At 38.4% G+C, this 22,801-nt stretch overlaps 2 protein-coding genes across 2 annotated transcripts in view; one reads left to right on the forward strand and one right to left on the reverse strand.

Moving 5' to 3' along the window:
• The window catches only part of LOC135688952 (uncharacterized), a 25,262-nt gene extending 18,033 nt beyond the window's left edge, over positions 1 to 7,229 (forward strand). Inside the window, exons 11-13 of the mRNA XM_065206023.2 lie at positions 2,684 to 2,770; positions 3,093 to 3,191; positions 3,877 to 7,229. Coding sequence (XP_065062095.2) covers positions 2,684 to 2,770; positions 3,093 to 3,191; positions 3,877 to 3,913 — 223 coding nt within the window. The 3' untranslated portion in view covers positions 3,914 to 7,229. The remainder of the gene's footprint in view (positions 1 to 2,683; positions 2,771 to 3,092; positions 3,192 to 3,876) is intronic.
• Positions 7,230 to 8,190: 961 nt separating this feature from the next.
• On the reverse strand, positions 8,191 to 13,716 carry LOC135689235 (uncharacterized). The gene has a single exon (XM_065206383.2). It carries the CDS (start codon positions 13,714 to 13,716, stop codon positions 8,191 to 8,193), a length of 5,526 nt encoding a protein of 1,841 aa, XP_065062455.2.
• Between the last annotated feature and the right edge of the window lie 9,085 nt (positions 13,717 to 22,801).

Here is a 22,801-nt window from a genome sequence, read left to right on the forward strand (position 1 = left end):
ATGTAGGGGAGCGAAGAAGTAGGGATGAGAGAAAGTGCGGAATCAGGGATGTGGAGAAGCAGGGAATTTGAGAAAAAGGAAAGATAAGAAGTGGGAGGGAGGAAAGGTAAGAGGAAGAGGAAAAATCGAAAAGGGGGTAGGAGGGAAGTGGGGAAGGAGGGCAGAGGGGAAGGAGGGAAGTGGGAAGAAGGAAAGATAAGATGAAGAGAAAAAATCGAGAAGGGTGTAGCAGGGAAGTGGTAAGGAGGGAAAAGGAGAAGGAGAGAAGTGGGAAGGAGGAAAGATTAGAGGAAGTGATAAAATCGAGGAGGGGGTGAAGTGTGGAAGGAAGGCAGATGAGATGGAACGAAGGGGGAAGGAAGGCAGAGGGAGAGGAGGGAAGTGAGAAGGAGGGCAGAGGAGAAGGAGAGAAGTGGAAAGGGGGAAAGATTAGAGGAAGTGATAAAATCTAGGAGGGGGTGAAGTGTGGAAGGAAGGCAGAGGAGATGGAAGGAAGGGGGAAGGAAGGCAGAGGGAAAGGAGGGAAGTGAGAAGGAGGGCAGAGGAGAAGGAGAGAAGTGGAAAGGGGGAAAGATTAGAGGAAGTGATAAAATCTAGGAGGGGGTGAAGTGTGGAAGGAAGGCAGAGGAGATGGAAGGAAGGGGGAAGGAAGGCAGAGGAAAAGGAGGGAAGTGAGAAGGAGGGCAGAGGAGAAGGAGAGAAGTGGAAAGGGGGAAAGATTAGAGGAAGTGATAAAATCTAGGAGGGGGTGAAGTGTGGAAGGAAGGCAGAGGAGATGGAAGGAAGGGGGAAGGAAGGCAGATGGAAAGGAGGGAAGTGAGAAGGAGGGCAGAGGAGAAGGAGAGAAGTGGAAAGGGGGAAAGATTAGAGGAAGTGATAAAATCTAGGAGGGGGTGAAGTGTGGAAGGAAAGCAGAGGAGATGGAAGGAAGGGGGAAGGAAGGCAGAGGGAAAGGAGGGAAGTGAGAAGGAGGGCAGAGGAGAAGGAGAGAAGTGGAAAGGGGGAAAGATTAGAGGAAGTGATGAAATCTAGGAGGGGGTGAAGTGTGGAAGGAAGGCAGAGGAGATGGAAGGAAGGGGGAAGGAAGGCAGAGGGAAAGGAGGGAAGTGAGAAGGAGGGCAGAGGAGAAGGAGAGAAGTGGAAAGGGGGAAAGATTAGAGGAAGTGATAAAATCTAGGAGGGGGTGAAGTGTGGAAGGAAGGCAGAGGAGATGGAACGAAGGGGGAAGGAAGGCAGAGGGAAAGGAGGGAAGTGAGAAGGAGGGCAGAGGAGAAGGAGAGAAGTGGAAAGGGGGAAAGATTAGAGGAAGTGATAAAATCTAGGAGGGGGTGAAGTGTGGAAGGAAGGCAGAGGAGATTGAAGGAAGGGGGAAGGAAGGCAGAGGGAAAGGAGGGAAGTGAGAAGGAGGGCAGAGGAGAAGGAGAGAAGTGGAAAGGGGGAAAGATTAGAGGAAGTGATAAAATCTAGGAGGGGGTGAAGTGTGGAAGGAAGGCAGAGGAGATGGAAGGAAGGGGGAAGGAAGGCAGAGGGAAAGAAGGGAAGTGAGAAGGAGGGCAGAGGAGAAGGAGAGAAGTGGAAAGGGGGAAAGATTAGAGGAAGTGATAAAATCTAGGAGGGGGTGAAGTGTGGAAGGAAGGCAGAGGAGATGGAAGGAAGGGGGAAGGAAGGCAGAGGAAAAGGAGGGAAGTGAGAAGGAGGGCAGAGGAGAAGGAGAGAAGTGGAAAGGGGGAAAGATTAGAGGAAGTGATAAAATCTAGGAGGGGGTGAAGTGTGGAAGGAAGGCAGAGGAGATGGAAGGAAGGGGGAAGGAAGGCAGATGGAAAGGAGGGAAGTGAGAAGGAGGGCAGAGGAGAAGGAGAGAAGTGGAAAGGGGGAAAGATTAGAGGAAGTGATAAAATCTAGGAGGGGGTGAAGTGTGGAAGGAAGGCAGAGGAGATGGAAGGAAGGGGGAAGGAAGGCAGAGGGAAAGGAGGGAAGTGAGAAGGAGGGCAGAGGAGAAGGAGAGAAGTGGAAAGGGGGAAAGATTAGAGGAAGTGATAAAATCTAGGAGGGGGTGAAGTGTGGAAGGAAGGCAGAGGAGATGGAAGGAAGGGGGAAGGAAGGCAGAGGGAAAGGAGGGAAGTGAGAAAGAGGGCAGAGGAGAAGGAGAGAAGTGGAAAGGGGGAAAGATTAGAGGAAGTGATAAAATCTAGAAGGGGGTGAAGTGTGGAAGGAAGGCAGAGGAGATGGAAGGAAGGGGGAAGGAAGGCAGAGGGAAAGGAGGGAAGTGAGAAGGAGGGCAGAGGAGAAGGAGAGAAGTGGAAAGGGGGAAAGATTAGAGGAAGTGATAAAATCTAGGAGGGGGTGAAGTGTAGAAGGAAGGCAGAGGAGATGGAAGGAAGGGGGAAGGAAGGCAGAGGGAAAGGAGGGAAGTGAGAAGGAGGGCAGAGGAGAAGGAGAGAAGTGGAAAGGGGGAAAGTGGGGAAGTCCAAGCTGATTTTCCTTTGGATTTGTTTTGTGCTCAAACATGCTTTTTTGTCAAAGGACGGTTCCTTGTATTAAGACGTGCAATTTTTGCAAACTATAATGACTACTTTTTTTAATTGAAACTGAAAACCTTTAAATCTTAAATGTGGTTGTTCTTGCTATTTTGCTTTTAAAAGGCAACATATTGCTTTTCTTAATATACATCATACATTTTAAGATTGAAAAAAACCCTGAATACGCTGTACATTGTCCACCCTGATTTCTGGCTCAAGACTGTCCTCAGATTCTACAAGCCGTTTATCAGGTAAGGACGCTGATTTAAAATTGTTATTGTTGTTGTTGTTGTTGTTGTTTTGATGTCTAGGCTTTTAAGTAAATAGCATCTAATTATTGTTTGATTAGGGCAATTGCCGTCCTGTTTAAGTCATACAAATTTGGACATGTATTTCTAAACAAGAAAAATACCGCAAAATTTTCACGGGAGTCAAAGCGCCATGGCTTAGCGCTTTATCAATTTCTTCTTGCAATTTCTGGAAGCACTGATTGGTGAACATAAGAATGATCAATTTGCATCTGTACCTTTAATTTGCATTTGCAATTTGCTAATGTATTTTCATTTATTTCAGCTCAAAATTTTCACGTACGATAAAATTCGTCAAATCTCTGCACGAACTGCGAAGAAGTTTATCCCTGGAGTATATTTTCATCCCAGATGAAGTTAAGAGGTATGGCTAGTAACTTTTATGTTTTAAGTAGTTGAGAAAGAAGAGTTGAAGTTAAATTATCAAGTTAAATAATTTTCTTCATATTTTAGCAATACAAATTTAAATGCCCCTTACATATTATATTGCAAGTTTAGGCTAGCGTCTTTCCTCTAGGCGGCCCTGAATCTCTCGGCCGCTAGAGGTTTATCTGCCTCAAAGCATACAAAATGATTATTTGTGAGTTACTTACAAGCAAAGTCCTTTTTTCATTAAAGCGATTTGAAACCAGTCTATATTAACAAAAAAAACCAGATGTTGTAACAGAAAAAAATTGTTTTCTTACTTGGATCTGCCAACTACGGTGGTTTGTCATAGCAAAGTGTCAGTTAAATACATCTTTTTCTAGTTAAAGGAATTCCAGGCGAAATGTTTTTTAACATAGCGTGTGGTTATGTATAAGTAACATACCTCTATATACTGAATGTGACTCTAGCTAGAGTCGAAACGTTTAACTTAATTTAATATAATGGCCTTGTCTATTCAATGGTACAACAAGAAATTGTCTAATACTGGGTTTGTCTATTTATCGGATTGTCATGGTGTAACAAGAAGTTGTCGAATGTTCAAAACATTAAGTCTTATTTCTTTGTCGTGGTACTTATTATTAACATACCTCTTGCTCAATTAATCTAAAATTTTGTTATAGAAATGATCCAGAAGCCTCTTACTGGTTGATCAGGTAAGTTTTCTGCCTCCAAACTGTTTTCGCGAAGAAAAAACAGTTCTGTTTCATTTCTCTGGTGCTTCCGTTGGCCTTCAACCACTTCAAGTTTATCCACTTCATGTCGCCCTTTGTTCCTTAAAAAAGTCAAAGGGCTACATTTGCACGTATCAAAAAAGGTCTCAGCAAAGTGAATGATTTTCCTCTGGTCTTGAAGAAATAAACCTCAAACTGTTTTTTGGCGTCAATATCATTTCAAACAAATTGGAGATTTTTTCCTAAGTTCTCAATTAAAGCCTTTTTGCTAGTCAAAGTGTAACTGCAGCTATTCTGAATTTTAGTAATAACAATGTTTATACGCAATCTGGGAATAATATTGATATTTATATAACGTTTAAAACTATACACAAATAATTTGGGTCTTTACATTAATAACGCTTCTAGTATATTTAGATTAATTATGTTGCTTAATGAGATTTCAGGCTATAACCTTGGTTCCATTGATGTCTCAGCAGATTTGGGTGAAAATTGAATCAATTTCTAGATCTTAATGTCTAAGGAATTTCCTTTTAATCTTTGTAGCCGAACCTCAATTGAAAAAGGGAACAAATCATTAGAAATCTCTAATTACTTTGATAAATGCTTTTACTGAACTTTGATAAATGAACAGAAAGCTAAATTTTGGTGTTCGCAGATAGCAATGTATATGAGTATGGAGGCCCTGTGCTAGCTCTCCTTTACCTGTCCTTTTCATATACCACAAACCAAGTAACTGATTTCCTAGAACCACATGACCACTACGCAAGATTTCACGTGCTGGTTACTATTGTATCAGCGATTTCATTGTTCGATTTGCGCGATGCAGGTCTCCTATGTGCTAGGACAGGGTCTTTCATTCAATTAATGTTGCGTAGAAATGAATTTTTAAATATGAATTTCAAATTGTTGGATTTGATTTGATAACTACTTTGAAAAGTATCAATTGTAATAGTGGTTGGGTTTTAATTTTAACAATGGGTTTGGTAAAGAATTTCATATTTAATACATCGCTTTCGAATAGTGAATTGAATAATTTTGCATTCAGACTATATTTATATATTTAATGGGACGTTTCTTGGTTTTAAATGTAACAGGTTTTCGTAACCGTGAATATTTTGATAGGAAAATACCTAGCATGCAGGCCATACTTTTTTAATGACGTTAATGTTCAAGAATGCATTTGTAGTTTCATGGCTTCGTGTTTCTCGCGGTCTCTCGCGGTCTCTCGCGGTCTCTCGCGGTCTCTCGCGGTCTCTCGCGGTCTCTCGCGGTCTCTCGCGGTTTCTCATCTTTTCATAGAATGAACCAATGTACAACACTGCCAGGTTTCTGTAACCATTCTATCTAAACACCAGCAGTTCATGTATTCAGTTTATTGATTGTTAGTGCATGTTTAGCACAAAACTAAAACTAGCAGCTAAGGTTTCCGAGATGCGGCTTACAAACAGAAAGATGATTCCTAGTAGGTTCAATCCAGGCAGATATAAAGCAAAGTTAAACTAAATTGAAGAAGAAGAAGTATCCGCTTAAACTAGAAAAGGGTTGTTGATGTTCCGCCCGAAGTTTGAAAAATAGATTTGAGTTGCTTGGAGCTTTTCATTATTTCGGTTTAACTGAAACTTGTGACTCTGTCTTTGGGCAGCTAATTGGCAGTGCTATTGTCGTCAGGGGCGTCACTTCATACATTTTGTTGGGAGAGGTTGGCTGCATATTTGCACTGCAGAAAAATTTTGCCCTGGCAAAAATGTTGAAAATTTGAGAAACTGGCACTCGGTTCCCTAACACTAAATAATTCTCAAAGAAAGTCATACCCACTTAGGCCCCTCGCTTGCTGTGTCCACAGGTTCACCGAAGTTCAAACTTTGGGAGACGAGCAAGAACATGTTTTTTAATGAGAGTGGCAACCTTCCATCCTGGAGTCAAAGAGAGGATGCGCTCATTTTTTTACAACTCACATTAAAAATCATTATGGGGAAACTGTTATGCTGCATATTAAGTACAACAAATGGTGATATTTATTCTCAAACATAATTATACTGCTTTCAAAACAATGTTAGAATAACACGAGTCTCAAAGTTGGTCAAAAGTTAAACACAAATTAAGAACAAGCTGAGGGTGGGCTACTTTAAAATGCAACTTTAAACAATGTTTTATCTCAAAAACGAGGAATTTTTTTCCATCTAGGGGTGCTTCTTCGGTGAACTTTCAAACTTATTGGCAAATACAAGATGTCTTACAAACTTTGTTGGCAAATAAGGCTTGAACACTTCCCTAGAGCGCAATAGCTAGCAACTGCACTGCTTACACCCTAATAATTTAAGAACAAATTAAGAACAATCTAGCCTCAAATTTTCAAAATAATTAAGAACAACCAGCCAGACCTTTAATTTACTGATTCTTATAAAAAATGGTAAATTTTATTACCCTCTCTTAAGGCACGGCAGTGATGACACTAATTGCCCCCAAATTATGTCAACATATTCATGACAACAATAGAACAGCATATCTTGAGCAATGTCCCGATGGGGCGTAGCCTAATTTTTTGAAAAAAATATTATATGCTGATCGAATGAAATTTTATCAGAGCTAATTTCACGAGGGATGTTGTAGAATTTGATTTCGCTAGGAGTTCATATTTTAGCTTATTTTATATTATTCTCATTTGGGTGTCAATTGTCATGCGGTGTCATTTAAGTCCATATGTGTTTCTTTGATGCCACTGGGAATAATAGAGAAGAACGAGTTCTGTAGTTTGTGCTTTTATACGAAATTGTGAGTCCCTTGACTCGGATGGGTGTATTAAATTTCCTACCTATGCATATGCTGTTTCCACCCAGTCCTCTTCTCGCCACTGTGTTTGGCTCAGGCTTGCTAATGAAGAGGTGACTGACAAAGTATGAGTACCTCTACTGGCTACCAGGTATATTTATCAGGCTGTTTTAGAAATACTTTGATGTCTATAGCTTGGTCTCCTGCAGTGAAATTTAATACGTATTTTAAACAGGGAATTTTGTAGAAAAACTAGCGAACTGCCTAACCTCAAATTTTATTTCACATACCAACTAAATCGACCATGGATAATTCAAATCCAAGATAGGCCAAAGGAAATTTACACCGGAAGTTGCTTGTCTCTGATGACGTCATCAAAAATTCATACAAATTCTTCAAAAGTCAGCCAAAGACTTGACCTCAACTTTTATTTTATTTTTCAACTAAATAAACTATCCAGATTTAAAATCCATGATTGAATGGAAAATATTTTAAACAAAAGTCAAACTTTTGATGACGTCATCAACTTAGGAAAATTCACTTTGAACCGCATTAATTGTTTTATCGCAACTATTTCTGTCAACCAAGTTCCAAATTTGCATAGCACATATTCAGTGCTTTTGAAGGATGTATAGAATTACTATTTTTCTTACTTCTAATCGCTTTTGCCTGACGTTATCATAATTTTATGACGCCATAATCCTTCACAAGTAATTGGAAACCATGGGTGAGTCGGCCTAAAAATGTTTCAATAGTAGAAAATAACTGGACAGAAATAACTGAAAATAACAATGCCTACATTTCGTCTCAATGTTTACATTTCGTGAGTTTGTAAAATATGCCCTGAGATAACTGTTCGGTATTTGGCTGTGAAACATGCCGAAGAACTAAAGGAATTGGAATTTTCAATCTACCATCGGCGAGAGATGATTTTAAAAAGAAATGGAGAGCAGATCTTCTTAATGAAGTAACAAGGAGCAGAGAAGTGGACGCAGCATTTAGGACACAAATTCTCCGTTAAGCGTGCGTTGTTTACATTCGCGTTTCTATTGCAGTAGTATACATTTTTAGACCTCTCAGGATCTATCTTGCTGATTCTTTTTAAACTTTGTATTCCAGAGAAAACACTGAAGAAAAAGTCATTTGAGCTTTTCACATTTCATATCATTCAGCAAATCACAGCTGGGTTCGCACAACCACCCCCGGTTGCACGCACGCACTAACAAAATCTCAACGTTCTATATATATACTGTAAACTAATTAATCCAAAATAAACTACCAATGACGATGCTCTATTCAATTTACGTCAGTTGGCTCAAACGAAAGTGTAATTATTATAATCGAAGCAATTAGAAAATATGGTAAACAGAAAAGCTGCGTCACCAAGTCACAAGATACATTTTAAGGCTTAATTACACTAAACCAAAACCTTAATCGACTACGCAATGAAAATTTACGTGAAAACCCGAACACACTCCCCTCCTTGACTCGTTAAGAGTCAAGCATCAAACGGGTTTTCCACTGCGAATCCTGACCTGCTGCGCGTTTAGATTTCCTACGCTGGGGTTCTACGACGCGATTAGGACAAATTACAATAGGTGAAAATTCACAAGCATTCTGTTCCCGTACTTCGTTCTCTTTCCTCTCGATGTCCGTACTTTTTCCTGCGATTTCGTTCATTCTTGCAAGTTCAAAAGGAAAAAGTTTTTGCAAAGGTCGAGATAAAATTTCTGACTTACCACTACCACATACTTTTACCTTTGCACCCCGAACAACACCGTCTTTCCCTTGCACAAGTTCCACGATTTTCCCCATTTTCCATGAATTTCTTTTGACGTGTTCCTCTTGCACCAATACTATATCCCCGACGGACACAATTATTTCTCCATTCCTGTTATTTCTATGAAATTCCCTGAGTTCTGTTAAATATTCCCTTCTCCAGCGTCCTGCAAAGTGACTTAATTTTTTGATTACATAGCAAAATCGCTTAGAGTATGCTGATGAACTCTCCTCTAGTTCTAAATCGTTGATATCTAAATCATCAGCTAATTGCGACAATCTATGACCGTACATAAGATGAAACGGAGTAAGTGGGTAAACTTCTACTTCGTCATAAATATACGTTAAGGGGCGCGAATTAAGTGTCGCCTCAACTTCTAACAGCACGGTATACAACTCATCAAATGTTAGCTTGGCATTTCCAAGCACCTTTCTTAAACACCTCTTAACACTTCCGACCAATTTCTCAAAATAACCTCCCCACCAGGGACTTCTTTCCAAGTTGAAACGCCATGTTATTTTCTTTTCAACCAAATATGATGAAACTTCACGACTATTTCCCAGCTTATCTAGAAACTTATTGGTGAACTTGAAAGTTTTAGCGTTGTCTGAATTAATCAACGAAGGCGTACCACGACGAGATGTAAAACGCCTAAGACTCCTTATAAAGGTCGGTCCTGACATATCTTCAACGAGGTCAAGATGTATTGCCCTTGATGTAGCACAGGTGTAAAGTGCAATATAGCATTTTTCCATCTTGCCTATTTTGCTTTTATAAAACAATGGTCCAGCAAAATCTATACCTATGTAGGTAAATGGTGGTACTTCCTTGACACGAAATTCAGGTAAAGGTGCGACTGATGGTACACCGTACGATTTACCTTGTACCTTTTTGCACTTTCTGCAATCCCTCAATATCTTTTTTACATACTGCCTTCCTTTTGTTGTCCAAAAACTAGACCTATATTCCGTGAGCGTTGCTTTCAGACCTTCATGCATTACCCTTTCGTGGCAATCCTCAATAACCAAACGCGTAAACCAATTATTATTCGGTAGAATAATCGGAAACTTAGTTTCTAGTGCTAAATCTGAGTTTTCCAAGCGGCCCTTGCACTTTAAAATGCCATCTTCTTCGAAAAGTCCCAATTTCAATGCAATCTCATTATACCCTGGTTGTTTCTTAAGGTCAATTTGTGAGCCCTTAATCCAAATCCTTTCTGCCCTTGAAACTTCCTCCGAGTCTAATTCCCCTAATTTCAATATCTTACCTTCCCTTGCAGACCTTAAGTTAGTGACGAAACGGATCACTCTTGCTGTAACCCTCAATAATTTCTTCAAAGAGCTAAATTTATCCACCTCTATTATTTCAGTCACACTTAGTCTGTTTTGTTCTATTACTGCTGTAACATTTACAGTTTTCCTTTTTTCCTCCATAATCTCTGGTGAATCCTCAAGAGTGAAACTTTTAGGCCAATATTCCTTCCCCATGGACAACCAATGAGGACCTTCCCACCAAAGTCTGCTATCTCTTAAAATTGTTGCAGAGACTCTCCTAGAACCCAAATCTGCTGGATTACAAACTCCAATACAATGTCCCCAGTCTTCCTTTTTAGAAATTTTCAGAATCTCATTGACCCTATGTTGTACAAATTGCCTCCATTCACCTTGATTATTTATCCAGTATAATGCTGTTTTACTGTCTAACCAGTACCTACAACCGTCTATTTTAATTTGTGGGCTTAACGCATTATACACAGTCTCCACAAGTGTAGATAAAATACGACCTGACATAAGTTCTAACCTTGGAATGCTTAATTCCTTAAGCGGAGCAACCCTTGTCTTAGCACAAATCAATCTTGAATGCATTCCAGTATCAGTCTCGTATACTAAATAAACCATTGCACAGTAAGCCTTCTTACTGGCATCTGCAAACCCATGTAAATAACACTTATTTACCTTATCTGTACTTTTTTCATATAGACATCTTGGTAAGGAAATAACACCCACTGAACTTAAATCACATACAAATTTATTCCATTTATTGAGCATTTCTACTGGTACTTCATCATCCCATCCTAACTTCAAGGTGCATAATTCCTGAAACAAAACCTTTGCACTTACAATAATTGGACTCACAAGTCCTAAAGGGTCAAAAAGTTTGGAAATCATGCTTAAGATGGTTCTCTTAGTAACAGTTGAATTTGGAACACTGTTCTCTATTTTTGTCAACTCAAATTCCAAATTATCCTTCAACATATCCCATGTTATTCCCAAAACTTTACTCTTAGTGTCTGAAATTTCTTCCCCTAGCATTTCCTTTACATAGCTACATTCACCCCCTCCATCTGCAGGATGTTTCCCAGTTTCTTCCATAACCTTAAAATATTGAGCAAGTTTTGGATCATTACTCTTCCATTTCCTTAAGTTAAATCCTGCCTCTAACATTCTTTTCTTTGCCTTATTGTAGAGTTCTTTACCACTTTCTTCATCATAACATCCTAACACTAGGTCATCTACATAGAAACTTCTAGACAATTTTGCTGAGAACTCTGGAACAGCTGTTTCATAAGTACTTAAATGATGTCTTACAACAGCATTCAACAAAAAAGGAGAACTATTTACTCCGAAAACAACACGATTAAAGCGGTAAACTTTAATGTTTGGTTCACTATCACAAGAACTATCAATCCATAAGAACCTCAAGCAATCTCTATCCTTTTTATCCACTTCAATATTCAAAAATGCCTTTTCGATATCAGATGTTATTGCAATCTTATTTTCTCTGAATCTTATCATGATATCAAACAAAAGTGGATTTAATGGTGGTCCAACATGTAAACACTCATTTAGAGAGGTACCTGACTTCCTATCTTTTGCAGAGGCATCATATACTATTCTTACATTTGTTGTTTCTGCATCATTTCGTACAACGGCATGGTGTGGCAGATAACTAAGCTTCTCACTTAGCTCAAGACTTGTAACCTCTTCAATGATTCTATCCTTTTCTTGTTGCTTTATAATCCCATCATAGGTTTCCATTATTGCAGGCTTCTCCTTGAGCTTTTTCAACTGCCCCTTCAATCTGTTGAGACTAAGAGTATAATTAGTAGAAAGGGGCTTGTGCCCCATTTTCCAAGGCAAACAAACTGAGTATCTATCTCCTTTAAACTCTATATTATCCAAAAATTCTGCATGCACCTTATCTTGCCTTTTAATTCCTAAAGTCTCAAGATCCCACAGTTTTTTAATGTCTTGTTCTAATTCCTGTTCCTTATTCTGGTGCATCAAATTAACTGTTATACCATTACCATTTACAACCAAATTTGAAGAGCAAGATTCTGCCAAATCAGTTAACTTACCCTTTATTGGCCCTGACACAACCCATCCAATCTTAGTATGAATGGCAACAGGCTCTCCTGGCTCCCCTCGTATTATACGACCATCTTGAAGCGTCCAAAGCCAATCGCTTCCAACTAAAATGTCTATAATAAGGGAATCTTCGTGCCTACAAACATCTGAAAACCACAAGTTAGTAAGATGCTTATAATCATACTTCAATATTTCAACATGTTCATTGCGTATTTCTGAAACTTCATTAACAACAAAGGCCTGTATTTTCACTTTCCCTCCACTTTCAACTCCTTTCAACTCTAACTCGACCACATCTCTTATCTTCTCGTCCATATTTTGAGATCCAAATGTCTTTATACCTAAGCGCACTTGCTTAATGGGGTTCAAACCAAGTTTTTCTACCATACTTCGTGTTACAAAACTCCTCTGACTACCTGAGTCAAAAAGAACACGTGCCTTAACATTCCTTATGCTACCTGTAACTACGGCCTTGGCGGTTTGCAAGACTGCTCTCCCCCCAGAATCTATATTACTTACACAAGAAGTGGTAACAGTAGTATCAGCAGTCTTGACACGAGCTTGGTTAGCACTAGGCTGACTACCAACAACATTACAAATTGCAACATGGTGTCGTTTGTTACACAACTTACATTTTTCCTTCGAATGACACTGGTAAGCTCTGTGTCCCTTTTTTAAACACAAAAGACAACGTCCATATTTAAAAACAAGATCCTTCCTTTCTTCCTTGTTCCTGACGTTGTGACAATCGGCTTCTTCGTGATCTTCTTTACAAAATACACAGAACTTTCTTCTCACAAATCCACCATCTTGTTTCGTGAACAACGCACTCGCTGTTGTTGTTCGACCAGGAAACCTCGGTTTCATCTCACTTCGCCGTTCTGATGACGTCCTACCAGAAACGGTCCCATTTCCCAAAGCCATTGAAATCGAAACATGCTGTTCACGAATCTCCAATTCTTCTCGAAAAGCCACAAGCATTTCTTCCATATCCCATTCTTGGTGATTCTTACTTCCTCGAATCATGTTCAGGCGAACAGCCTCTGGAACCTTGTCCATTAAAACAGGTACAACTATGTTCGAGTATGATGTTTCGTCAACTCCTAGGGCTTTCAATCCACGATGGTGTGTCTCAATAGTATCATAAAGTTCTCGCATCTTCTTAACATGTTTTTCATTGAAAACCGCATCTAAATTCAGAAGCTCGTTGATATGTGCCCTTTTTATCGTCGTTGGTCGCGCGAATCTCTGTTCAAGCAAATCGACAGCTACGTCATAATTTTTTTCAGTCAAAGCAAGTCCAGCAATTACTTTTTTCGCAGGTTCTTCCAAATAGTGCTTCAAATACGAAAACTTGTCAATCTTTGAAATCTCTTCGTTTTCGTAAACTGCACTTTTATAACTATCCCAGAACTCCTGCCAATCTTGGGGGCGGCCACTAAATTTTTTCAGTTCCAACTTCGGTAGCTTCGCACGAACTTTACGAGTTGCTGACGACGCTGAACTTTCTACAGAATAAACTGATTCTTCTGAGCCATGTCTTGTTAAATTAGGCTTCTGCGATTCCAACTGCTTCTCATTCTTCACTAAACTCTTCAACTTGAGCAGCGCTAGATTTATTTTTTCCTTCATCTCTCCAGCCTCAGAAATTTCTTGTGAGCATCCCAAACCATCTTCATCAATTTCGCTTACAAGACCCAAAATTTCGTCATCCAATTTTCCTAAGACTTCAAATTTCTCATCCAGCTGTATCTCAAGCTGCTTCAACTTCAATTGATCTTCCAGACTATCTTCAATCTGTCTGATCAACTGCGTTGCAAAAGCTCTATGTCCTCCTCTGATGTTTCTCTTCTTCTTCAGTTCATCCATAGTTCATTCACTGAAACACAAATGCATCTAGGTTCGGTGGACCAGATTTTTAGACCTCTCAGGATCTATCTTGCTGATTCTTTTTAAACTTTGTATTCCAGAGAAAACACTGAAGAAAAAGTCATTTGAGCTTTTCACATTTCATATCATTCAGCAAATCACAGCTGGGTTCGCACAACCACCCCCAGTTGCACGCAATAACAAAATCTCAACGTTCTATATATATACTGTAAACTAATTAATCCAAAATAAACTACCAATGACGATGCTCTATTCAATTTACGTCAGTTGGCTCAAACGAAAGTGTAATTATTATAATCGAAGCAATTAGAAAATATGGTAAACAGAAAAGCTGCGTCACCAAGTCACAAGATACATTTTAAGGCTTAATTACACTAAACCAAAACCTTAATCGACTACGCAATGAAAATTTACGTGAAAACCCGAACAATACAGTTTTGATCGCCAATCGGGTACCAAAATGGATTCTAGTGCAGCTTTTGATAAATTGTCATCTCTTTCGAGTGCTGAATCTGACCCCAGTTTTTTTAAGCACACGTGCGGGTCAAGGAATGGTTTCGAGGGACACAGAAACAAGGTTTCCGACGGTCAATTCACCCACCGGGGGTTTTGGCCCAAATGGAAAAAGTCAAGATGATTTTGTCGACCCAGGGACGTAAATTGCCAGAAATTTTTTGGGGGGTGAAGGGCTCAAAAATTCCGACTGACAAAGGTCAATTCTAATTTTGTATGAGGGCCTAAACTTTAATAGTCTTTTACCAACAAAACCTTATATATTGTCTCGTTAATAATTTTTCAGCTGTATGGTAAAATTTCTAGATTTTGTAAATTTGGAAGATCGAGCATAAAGACTGTTAGTTTTATTAGTGCATCAAAACATACATAGTCCAAAAATCAGGTGTTAATTTTTTCTCCTTCTACAAATTACCCATTGTTCCACTATCTGATCTAAATTTACGTTTTCCAAAATGTCTTCCTCACAAGTAAGAATCATGAGGTCGTTCAGTCTTTCACAGGGGCGGCGCCAAGAAATTCAAAGTGGGGGGGGGGGGGGAATCTCGAGTTGATATGAGACTAAAGAACCATCTTTTTAAAAAGGCACTAAAACGTTTCACGATATTTTATGCCTATTATTTTATAGGGCACTTATTATGCTAGCGGTACGTTTGAAGGGGCCGGTGGGAGATTGCGGAAGCCTTAGGGGTATTCGAAAGAAGTGGCTTTCCTGCAAGCGAAGCGAGCAGAAAATTTTCACGATCATTCTTTTTAGATTAGCTTAAAATACATTTCAGAATCGTTGCAATCGTGTTTTTTAAGGCATGCTCTTATTACGTTTGATTAATTCCAGTCTTAAAATTGAATTCATTACTTTATGAGGCCCCATAGACCTCGGCGTATTCCTTGGAAATTAAGTAACTAAAGGATTTTTCGGATTATTCTTTTTTTTACATCTTTCCTTTACTCTTTTTATTTGCTTAAAAATACATTTTTGCAAAAAAGTGGGGCCTTCATTGGTGAAGCTGAAGCCTTCATTGGTCGATCTCGAACGGAGAAAGTTCTTGACAAGTCAGGGGAAATGTACTGCGCTTCTTTAAGCTTTACTGATAAATATTATTTAAAAGATTCTATTTCGTATCCAGTTTTTAAAAGCAATTTGATGGAATGATTATCACACTATCCCCATTACGAAGAATGTAGTTGAAAATACAACAGCGAATTTGCATTTTCATACAAAACTTCGTTTTTTCTGTATTGCGTCGCCTCTCATTCTTTTTAGGACTGCCTTTTACCAAACAACTATTTTCTTTTGAACTTAGACCTTTCTTATGCTTCTCTTTGAGCTACAGTTCACAAGGTCATCTGAGTCAAACTTCAATTTTCACAAATAATTCAAATGTTCTCAGATTAACCCAGCTTTCTACCAACAGCTTTAAATTTTCCGACTATCTTCAAATTTTCCGACTAGATGAAAGATTAGGGGGTGTCACAACCCCCCTCTTCTCACACCCACCAGTATTTACGTGCCTGTGTTGACCAAGAGAGTGGGTGGCGCATTTATCTGAAGGATCTTCCTAACTTTACAGAGGACAATCTAAATCACCAATTGATAAAAAGTACAAAAACCATGCCAGGATATCGTCACAAAATGGAGGGGTAAAAACTTTGGAAGGAGGGGATTGTTTCAAATACCAAAGTGAAGCCAAATGTAAATGCTGGTGGTTCCAAACTGTTTTTAGTAAAAGCTAATGTTGCAGCGTCAATGAAGAGCATAAGGTATTCTGTCAATGTTCGTTTGGACATGGAGAGTTCCAGTGTTGTCCACGCCAATTGCAGTTGTAAAGCTGGAAAAGGAGGGTGCTGCAAGCATGTGGCTGCTTTTATGTACACTATCGTCGACTTTTCAAACCTTAAGCTGCATTATGTGCTAGGAGAAGTCACATGCACACAAGTCCTTCAAAAATGGAGTGTACCCACTCGAAAAATTACTTCACAAGTTGCAGTTAAATTTAATGACTAGGAATCCCGAAACTGATAACCATATATCCACCGAATGTCCAGACACTGTTGCAAATGTTTTCATGGATTTTGCTGATAAAAAATGTGATGAAGCTGATATTGGCGATGATTATGATGACGAAGCTGCTTGTAAACTTATAACAAGATGCAGAACAATCCTGAAAAGTTAAAAAACTCTAATACAACAGTATAAGAATTCTGACGTGAATCTGTTTTGGTTATTTTGCCTTTATTCATGTTTTAGGTCTTCCAAGTCCGGTGGTTTTAATACAGAACAAAAGAGTAAAGACCATGACATAATTTCTATTGATGATGACTCAACAGATGTTGATGCACAAGATTTTGAAAAAGCAGAAGTTATATTAAACATTCTCCTTGAAAATCCTGAAGAAATGAACCTGGGTAAGAAAACAACAGCAGTACGGGAAAATAAGGCATTCACTCTTGATGCTCGAGAAATTTCAATTGCATCAGCTAAGTGTGACGACAATGGTGCATACATTGCCAAAGGTAGTGCACAGAAACAATGCTTCTATGGCAATGATATGTGTAAGGTTGCACACAAAAGAGATGGCGAATGGTATGTAAAGTCAAAGAAAGGCAAAGCATATATCGATGTTCAGGTCAACGCAGAATCAATTTTCGACCTTAATCGCATTTATCATTTTCGCAAAAGTAATCCAACATTCAGTCGCACAATTGTAGTAATTGTGCGACTGAATGTTGGATTACTTTTGCGAAAATGATAAATGCGATTAAGGTCAAAAATTGATTCATGTTTTAATTCGTGAGACTAATGTTGGAGAAAGAAGCAAGGCCCTACTACCTTGTGGTTTACAAGTGGGGGGATTCAGCTGCCAATAGGCCTTTTGTTCTACCACGTCATGGTAATGCAAAGGAGCCAACGACATCTTGCTATTTTAGAAAAGTCCCAGTATTGTCAGAGAAAGTTGGTCAAATGGTACACGAGGGAAAGTCAACTGACAGTATTTACAATATCCTGTACAAAGATCCACAAGAAAATGTAAGCCAAACACTACAAAATCCCAAATATATTGACAATCAAAAGTTCATTTCAAAACGATTGGCAGAAGAACAGCAACAAGAGCCGAAATCAAACTTAGCTGAAGCTGAGGTACTTATATACAATGTGAAATCTTACAGCATGATTGGCAAGGTCATTTTTTCTAAAAATGATTACCTTACTTTCAACTTATTGCCATACATGATAAAGAGCATTGAAAATTTTGTGTGAAAGGGAACTCAATTTCAAGAGTAGACACTTTTGAACTTGTTCCTGGCCTATGGTTAACAGATTCAAGCTACACAAATGAAGCTCTTATCGATGCAAACAGCAAGAAACACCCTGAATTTCCAGACATCTTCAATGTGGCACTTTCAAAAGAAAAGAGAAAATTACCGCAGATTTGCTGTTGAGATGGTTATGAATAACTGATCATTAATCAACACAAGAAAGATATGCCATGATTCGACCATTCAAAAGGGATTGAAAGATATTTTCTTATTTGCTGATAAATTATGGTGCACGCAGCATAGCGGTCAAATCTTTGATTGGCTAAGAGCTCTGTTCGCTACCATGTTCAAAACCAATCAGCACACATGATTCTCACAACAAAATCGCTTTGCAGCTAGAATTAGGCCCATTTTCGCCATTTCATAATGTTTTTACCACATTGTCTACAAAAAGCATTGCATGCCTCTACACAGCGAATTTCCTCTTTATTTTTTGTCCAGTTCATCACCATGCGTTGCTATTTAACCTATATTGGCGCCACTGTTCGATCGCAAAGATTAATATAAAAAAACACCTCGCAAATGATCGCTAAATTTCGTGTCGAGATTCAGGTAAATTACGTTTTTACCTCTCCCCACCCAAAGCGCTTTAGACATTTCACATTTTGACACAATAAATTATATACTTACCTTAAATCTAGGAATGGTTCATAATCCCTTCAAAGATGCACTCACTGTTCAGCCTTAGATTCGGCGGTGATCGCCAATGTAATTATCACAACGGCACGAAGGCTTTCATATTAACCCCCGAACTCAATAAATGTATCTTTGTCCTCTGGAATCAAATTTTTTTTATAAAAGTGATAAATTTCCAGCAACAGCCCAAAGTAAATTCAATCATGATTGTTCAAAGACAATTGACCATTATTACTAATTTTATGTGATGAAAATGGCGAATATACTCACGCGGTAAGACTGGGATCTAATAAAATTTGAAAACGGCGGAAAAATTTCGAGAGTCGTTTTCGTCAATTTTTCTAGACTAACTCTCTTTTTGATACCCTCATGCAGCACCTGAATGCATTTGATGAGTATCCGTTTGAGAATTTCCACTCAATCTTGTACAAACCCAATAAACGAGGGTAAATTCCCGAAATTCTTCGGATTTATGGTGAGAAATTCTGAGCAGGTTTAAGAGTTTTTATATAATTCTTTATCATTTGTGAAACTAACATGATTTTGTATCAACCACCAAACGCCGAAATAATCGTAACAGACGAGGAAGATTAAGAGAGAAATGGACTTCTGCGTAAGGACAATTAATTACATTATTCATATTCAAACATATAAGCAACAAGAAATGCTAAGAAAAGACCTGAAGTTTGATTCTCAAAATTCCTTAAAAGGTGTCATGTTACCCTGAAAAGATTGTTTTCCAAATTTTTTGCAACTTCTGAAACCGTTATTTTAAATCAAAAAAAAAATCAAAAGAACCTTCTCTGTACTTTAGAAGTTGAAAATTGAACGACTGCACTCGACTGATATCGCATTGTTTTGAAAAATCTCATTGGCCTTTTCGGAAGAGTGATACACTCCTCATTGTACTTTAGAAATTTATAATAATTCTGAAATGGTCACGTGGCTGTTTGATTTCTTTATGTGTCAAAGACTGTATACATATGGATGACACACTAAGCTCTTCTTTTTCTGTTGATCCTTTGATGAATTTGTAGTCTTTACGATATCGTATCTATTTATAGATCTCCTACAATAGATTTAGCAGATTGAAAAATTAAGATACGCAAGCAGAATATTTCCTGTCTGGTGTCTATTTTCTATCGCAAACTTAAGAGTACCACTCTATATTATGTTTTACTCCGAGTTGGTTTTGAGTTTATTCCTATCTTGCGTTTGCTGTTTCCTCAAGGCAACTGCATCCCACTACTTACTCGAATGAATGTGTTTCTACAGGCAGATAAAATCAGTGAAACACCCCTTTTTCCAAGAGATAAATGCCTTTTCTTCCATGTATGGTGAACTAAGCACCGATCCAGCCCGTGGATTTACAGATATGTTTGCTAGATTTCCAGCTATGATGTACTTGCAAGAGCGAATGAGAGATGCAACCTCTGGGAAGGCAGCCTACAACATTTACTTTGGAAAGCATGGAGTTGGTAGTGGTATACAACCGTTTGACAGTCAACAGGCTGTCCTCCCACCTCTAGAGAAAGTACTTCGTTTTGGCCTATCTCCAGCATCATGGTCAAACAAAATGGTTGTGCCTATGGTGAAAAGTGGAGTGCTGGTAAAGTTTATTGAAATCTTGCTAAAACTTCTTTCGCCAGTCACAGCCGTGAAGAACGTGACGGACATGTCGTCAGTAATTTATGTTGCCTTGACGCTTGATCAAAAAGCTGTAAGCCCAGGTGCTGAAAACTTCAATGATACAATTTATGGAATTCAGCCAGCTATTAATGCAAAAGAAGCAAAGGAACTTTGCAAGGACGGTTTCTCTACAATGCTTAAAACTTTGATCAATTATTTCAAGACAGGTGACCGGACTTGGGTTAAGGAAACCGAGGTTTTTATGATTCAGTTGCTTGATTCGTTGGTTGCAGTGCCAGTGGCTGCCTATCATTTCGAGAAAACAGGCGAGTGGGAAGGAGTTAGGGAACGTGTGAAAGAGGCTCTTCTGTATGTTAATTCTTGTACTCGTTGTCTGGTACATGCAGTTACGTCAGGAAATCCACCGAATTGCAAAGTAATGTGTAAAGATTGCACGAAGAGTAGATCAGTGTGTGGGATTCACAAAGACATCAACGATACTTGGAAATCAGATTCAAGACCGTGCGAATAATATGCCGAAGAAATTATCAGCAAACAACAAAATATCACCTGTTGCCGATTTAAAACAATGTTTACTTGTTCAGACATGGATCCATCGTATGAAAAGTATAATAATAATAATGATAATAATAATAAATAATTTGTTTAAAGTTGGCGTACTAAATGAGCGGTTGATAGCTATAAAGAAGCTAATTAAGGCCAACTATCTAATAAGAGTTCGTATGAAATAAAAATATATGATACAATATTAAAAAGGTTTAAGGTATAATGTTCTAAATAAAACCTAACCCAGCAATAAATTTTTTACACAATCTACAGTCGCATTCTATAGGGTGTGCTCTTAATTCTTTTTTGAATGTTGCCAATGATTGGGACTCTCTTATACTGTGAGGTAGTGTTTGCCACAGTTTTTGACCTAAATATCTCACAGTTTCTATACCATAAGAAGTTGTCCTAGCTTTTGGAATGCAAAGATTATTTTTAGTTCGCAAATCATAATGTACATTTCTTGTTTCAAAAATCTCACTCATGAAACTAGGGTTCAGGTTATGTTTGGTTTTGTATATTTCTATCATCAAGTACTGTAGATTGCGTTGGTGAATTGATACTGCATTATCCAAAGTCAGCAATGCTTCGTAGTCAGCATGACTGTCTTTATAAACAATTCTGAGTGCTCTTTCGTGGATTTTATTTACTTTAGCATTCAGACATCTGTCATGGAACATCCAAATTAGGGGGCAGTAACTAAACTGAGCTTTTATGAAGCTGTTCATTAGGATACGCAGTTTATCAGAACCCATAAATGGCGAAACTCTAGCAAGAGCATGCAGTTTTTGGCTGGCTCTTTTGCATAAATTTGAGACGTGACTTTTGAAATTAAGATTTTTATCTATTATCACCCCTAGCAGTTTTTCTTCAGAGCTTTCTTCAACAATGGCCTCACCGATTTTGATCTTAAAGTCATCTTGATTTGTTCCAAAAGTAAGAAGATGACATTTCCCTGCATTCAATTTCATAAAGTATGGCAAAAGTGTTTCAAAAGATTTAACAGAGTCATTCAATAGCAATCATGTTGATTCAGATGTCATTCACATACATGATATTGGCCATAACATAAAGAATGCAGAAGCCTCTCTGGAAAGAGGGACTCATTTTGACGGAAAACCTGTTTACGACAGCTCCGACATCGCCGTATTGATGGCAAATCTTGATGGAGAACATTATCAAAAGTTAAATAGTGGTATTTCACATTTGCAAGGAGGGTCGGAAACGTTGCAGCAACCAGCACAACCGCTGTCAGAATTGATTGCAAAGATCAAGGATCTCACAAAAAGAGATCGACTAGGCATCACGGATAGATCGATGAAAGATTACTTCACATACATTGGACAGGGGGAACTAATCGAGAAGAAACAATTAAAATGTCTCACCACAAGATTAGTTGAGTGCTTCTTTGGCCATATCACAGAAAACGTTCAAGGCAACAACATCAGGTACCTTGAAATGTCGCGTCATCTTACAAACGATGCTTTCACATTTCTGCTTCCTTATGTCAATTCAAAAGAAACTGGCATTTCAGTTAAAAGTGAAAAGGAATGAGGAGGTGCAGAAACATATTCATATTCACAGGATGGACTTGATATATGCCATACTGAATTACTCTGGAGATTTCTTTCTGTAAAGAAACAAGACATGTTTACTGTTGAAGATTTTCGTAACTGTAGAAAAGCAAATCTTGAAGGAGGGGAGACAAGGAAGTCATGTTTTTGCATCGGGACTTAGAACGGTGTAATAGACTACATGAACTTGACATCAAAAGATAATATTGGCAACGAAACTAGAGCGGCACTGCGAGAGATTGCAACTGCAATGAAGTCTGGGCCGATGAAAAGTCTTCAAGGCTTTAGCAAATGAAGATTTGGTACAGCTCCGGAAAACTTTCTTATTCCAGGGTGCAAAGAATTTTAATAACTTACCAAATAGCTTGCAAACTGAAAAATCACTTTTTAAAATTTAAAGCAACCAGCAGGGACACAAACCTAGATTTTTAGTGTAACCTTTTTAACTTCTGTAGTGTAACTTTTTTAACCTTTTAAACTTTTTTAAGCTTTAACTTCAATCTCTTATAATTTTGAACCTTTTACTTTACAAACTTTTATTTTAACAGGAACCTTAATGATAGCAGTATTATCTTTACTGAAAAGGCTATCCTGTATAAATATGGTAGATTATTATTATATATATTATTATCATATATGGGTCATATGTTTCAGGTATAGATAACAGTAGCTTGCGTGCAGTCTTCTTTTTGTGGAAAATAGAAATACGAGAAAATCGAAAGAATACGCACCAGTAAACGATTCTCTTAATTTGATTTTGAGAAAGAAAGACTGCATGCAGTCTAAGATAACAGTCATTTAAAACTGTTGGCTTGTCCAAGTTTCTA

Source organism: Rhopilema esculentum, chromosome 9 (genome assembly GCF_057945365.1).
Source record: "Rhopilema esculentum isolate cy_ngs chromosome 9, ASM5794536v1, whole genome shotgun sequence".
NCBI lineage: Eukaryota > Metazoa > Cnidaria > Scyphozoa > Rhizostomeae > Rhizostomatidae > Rhopilema > Rhopilema esculentum.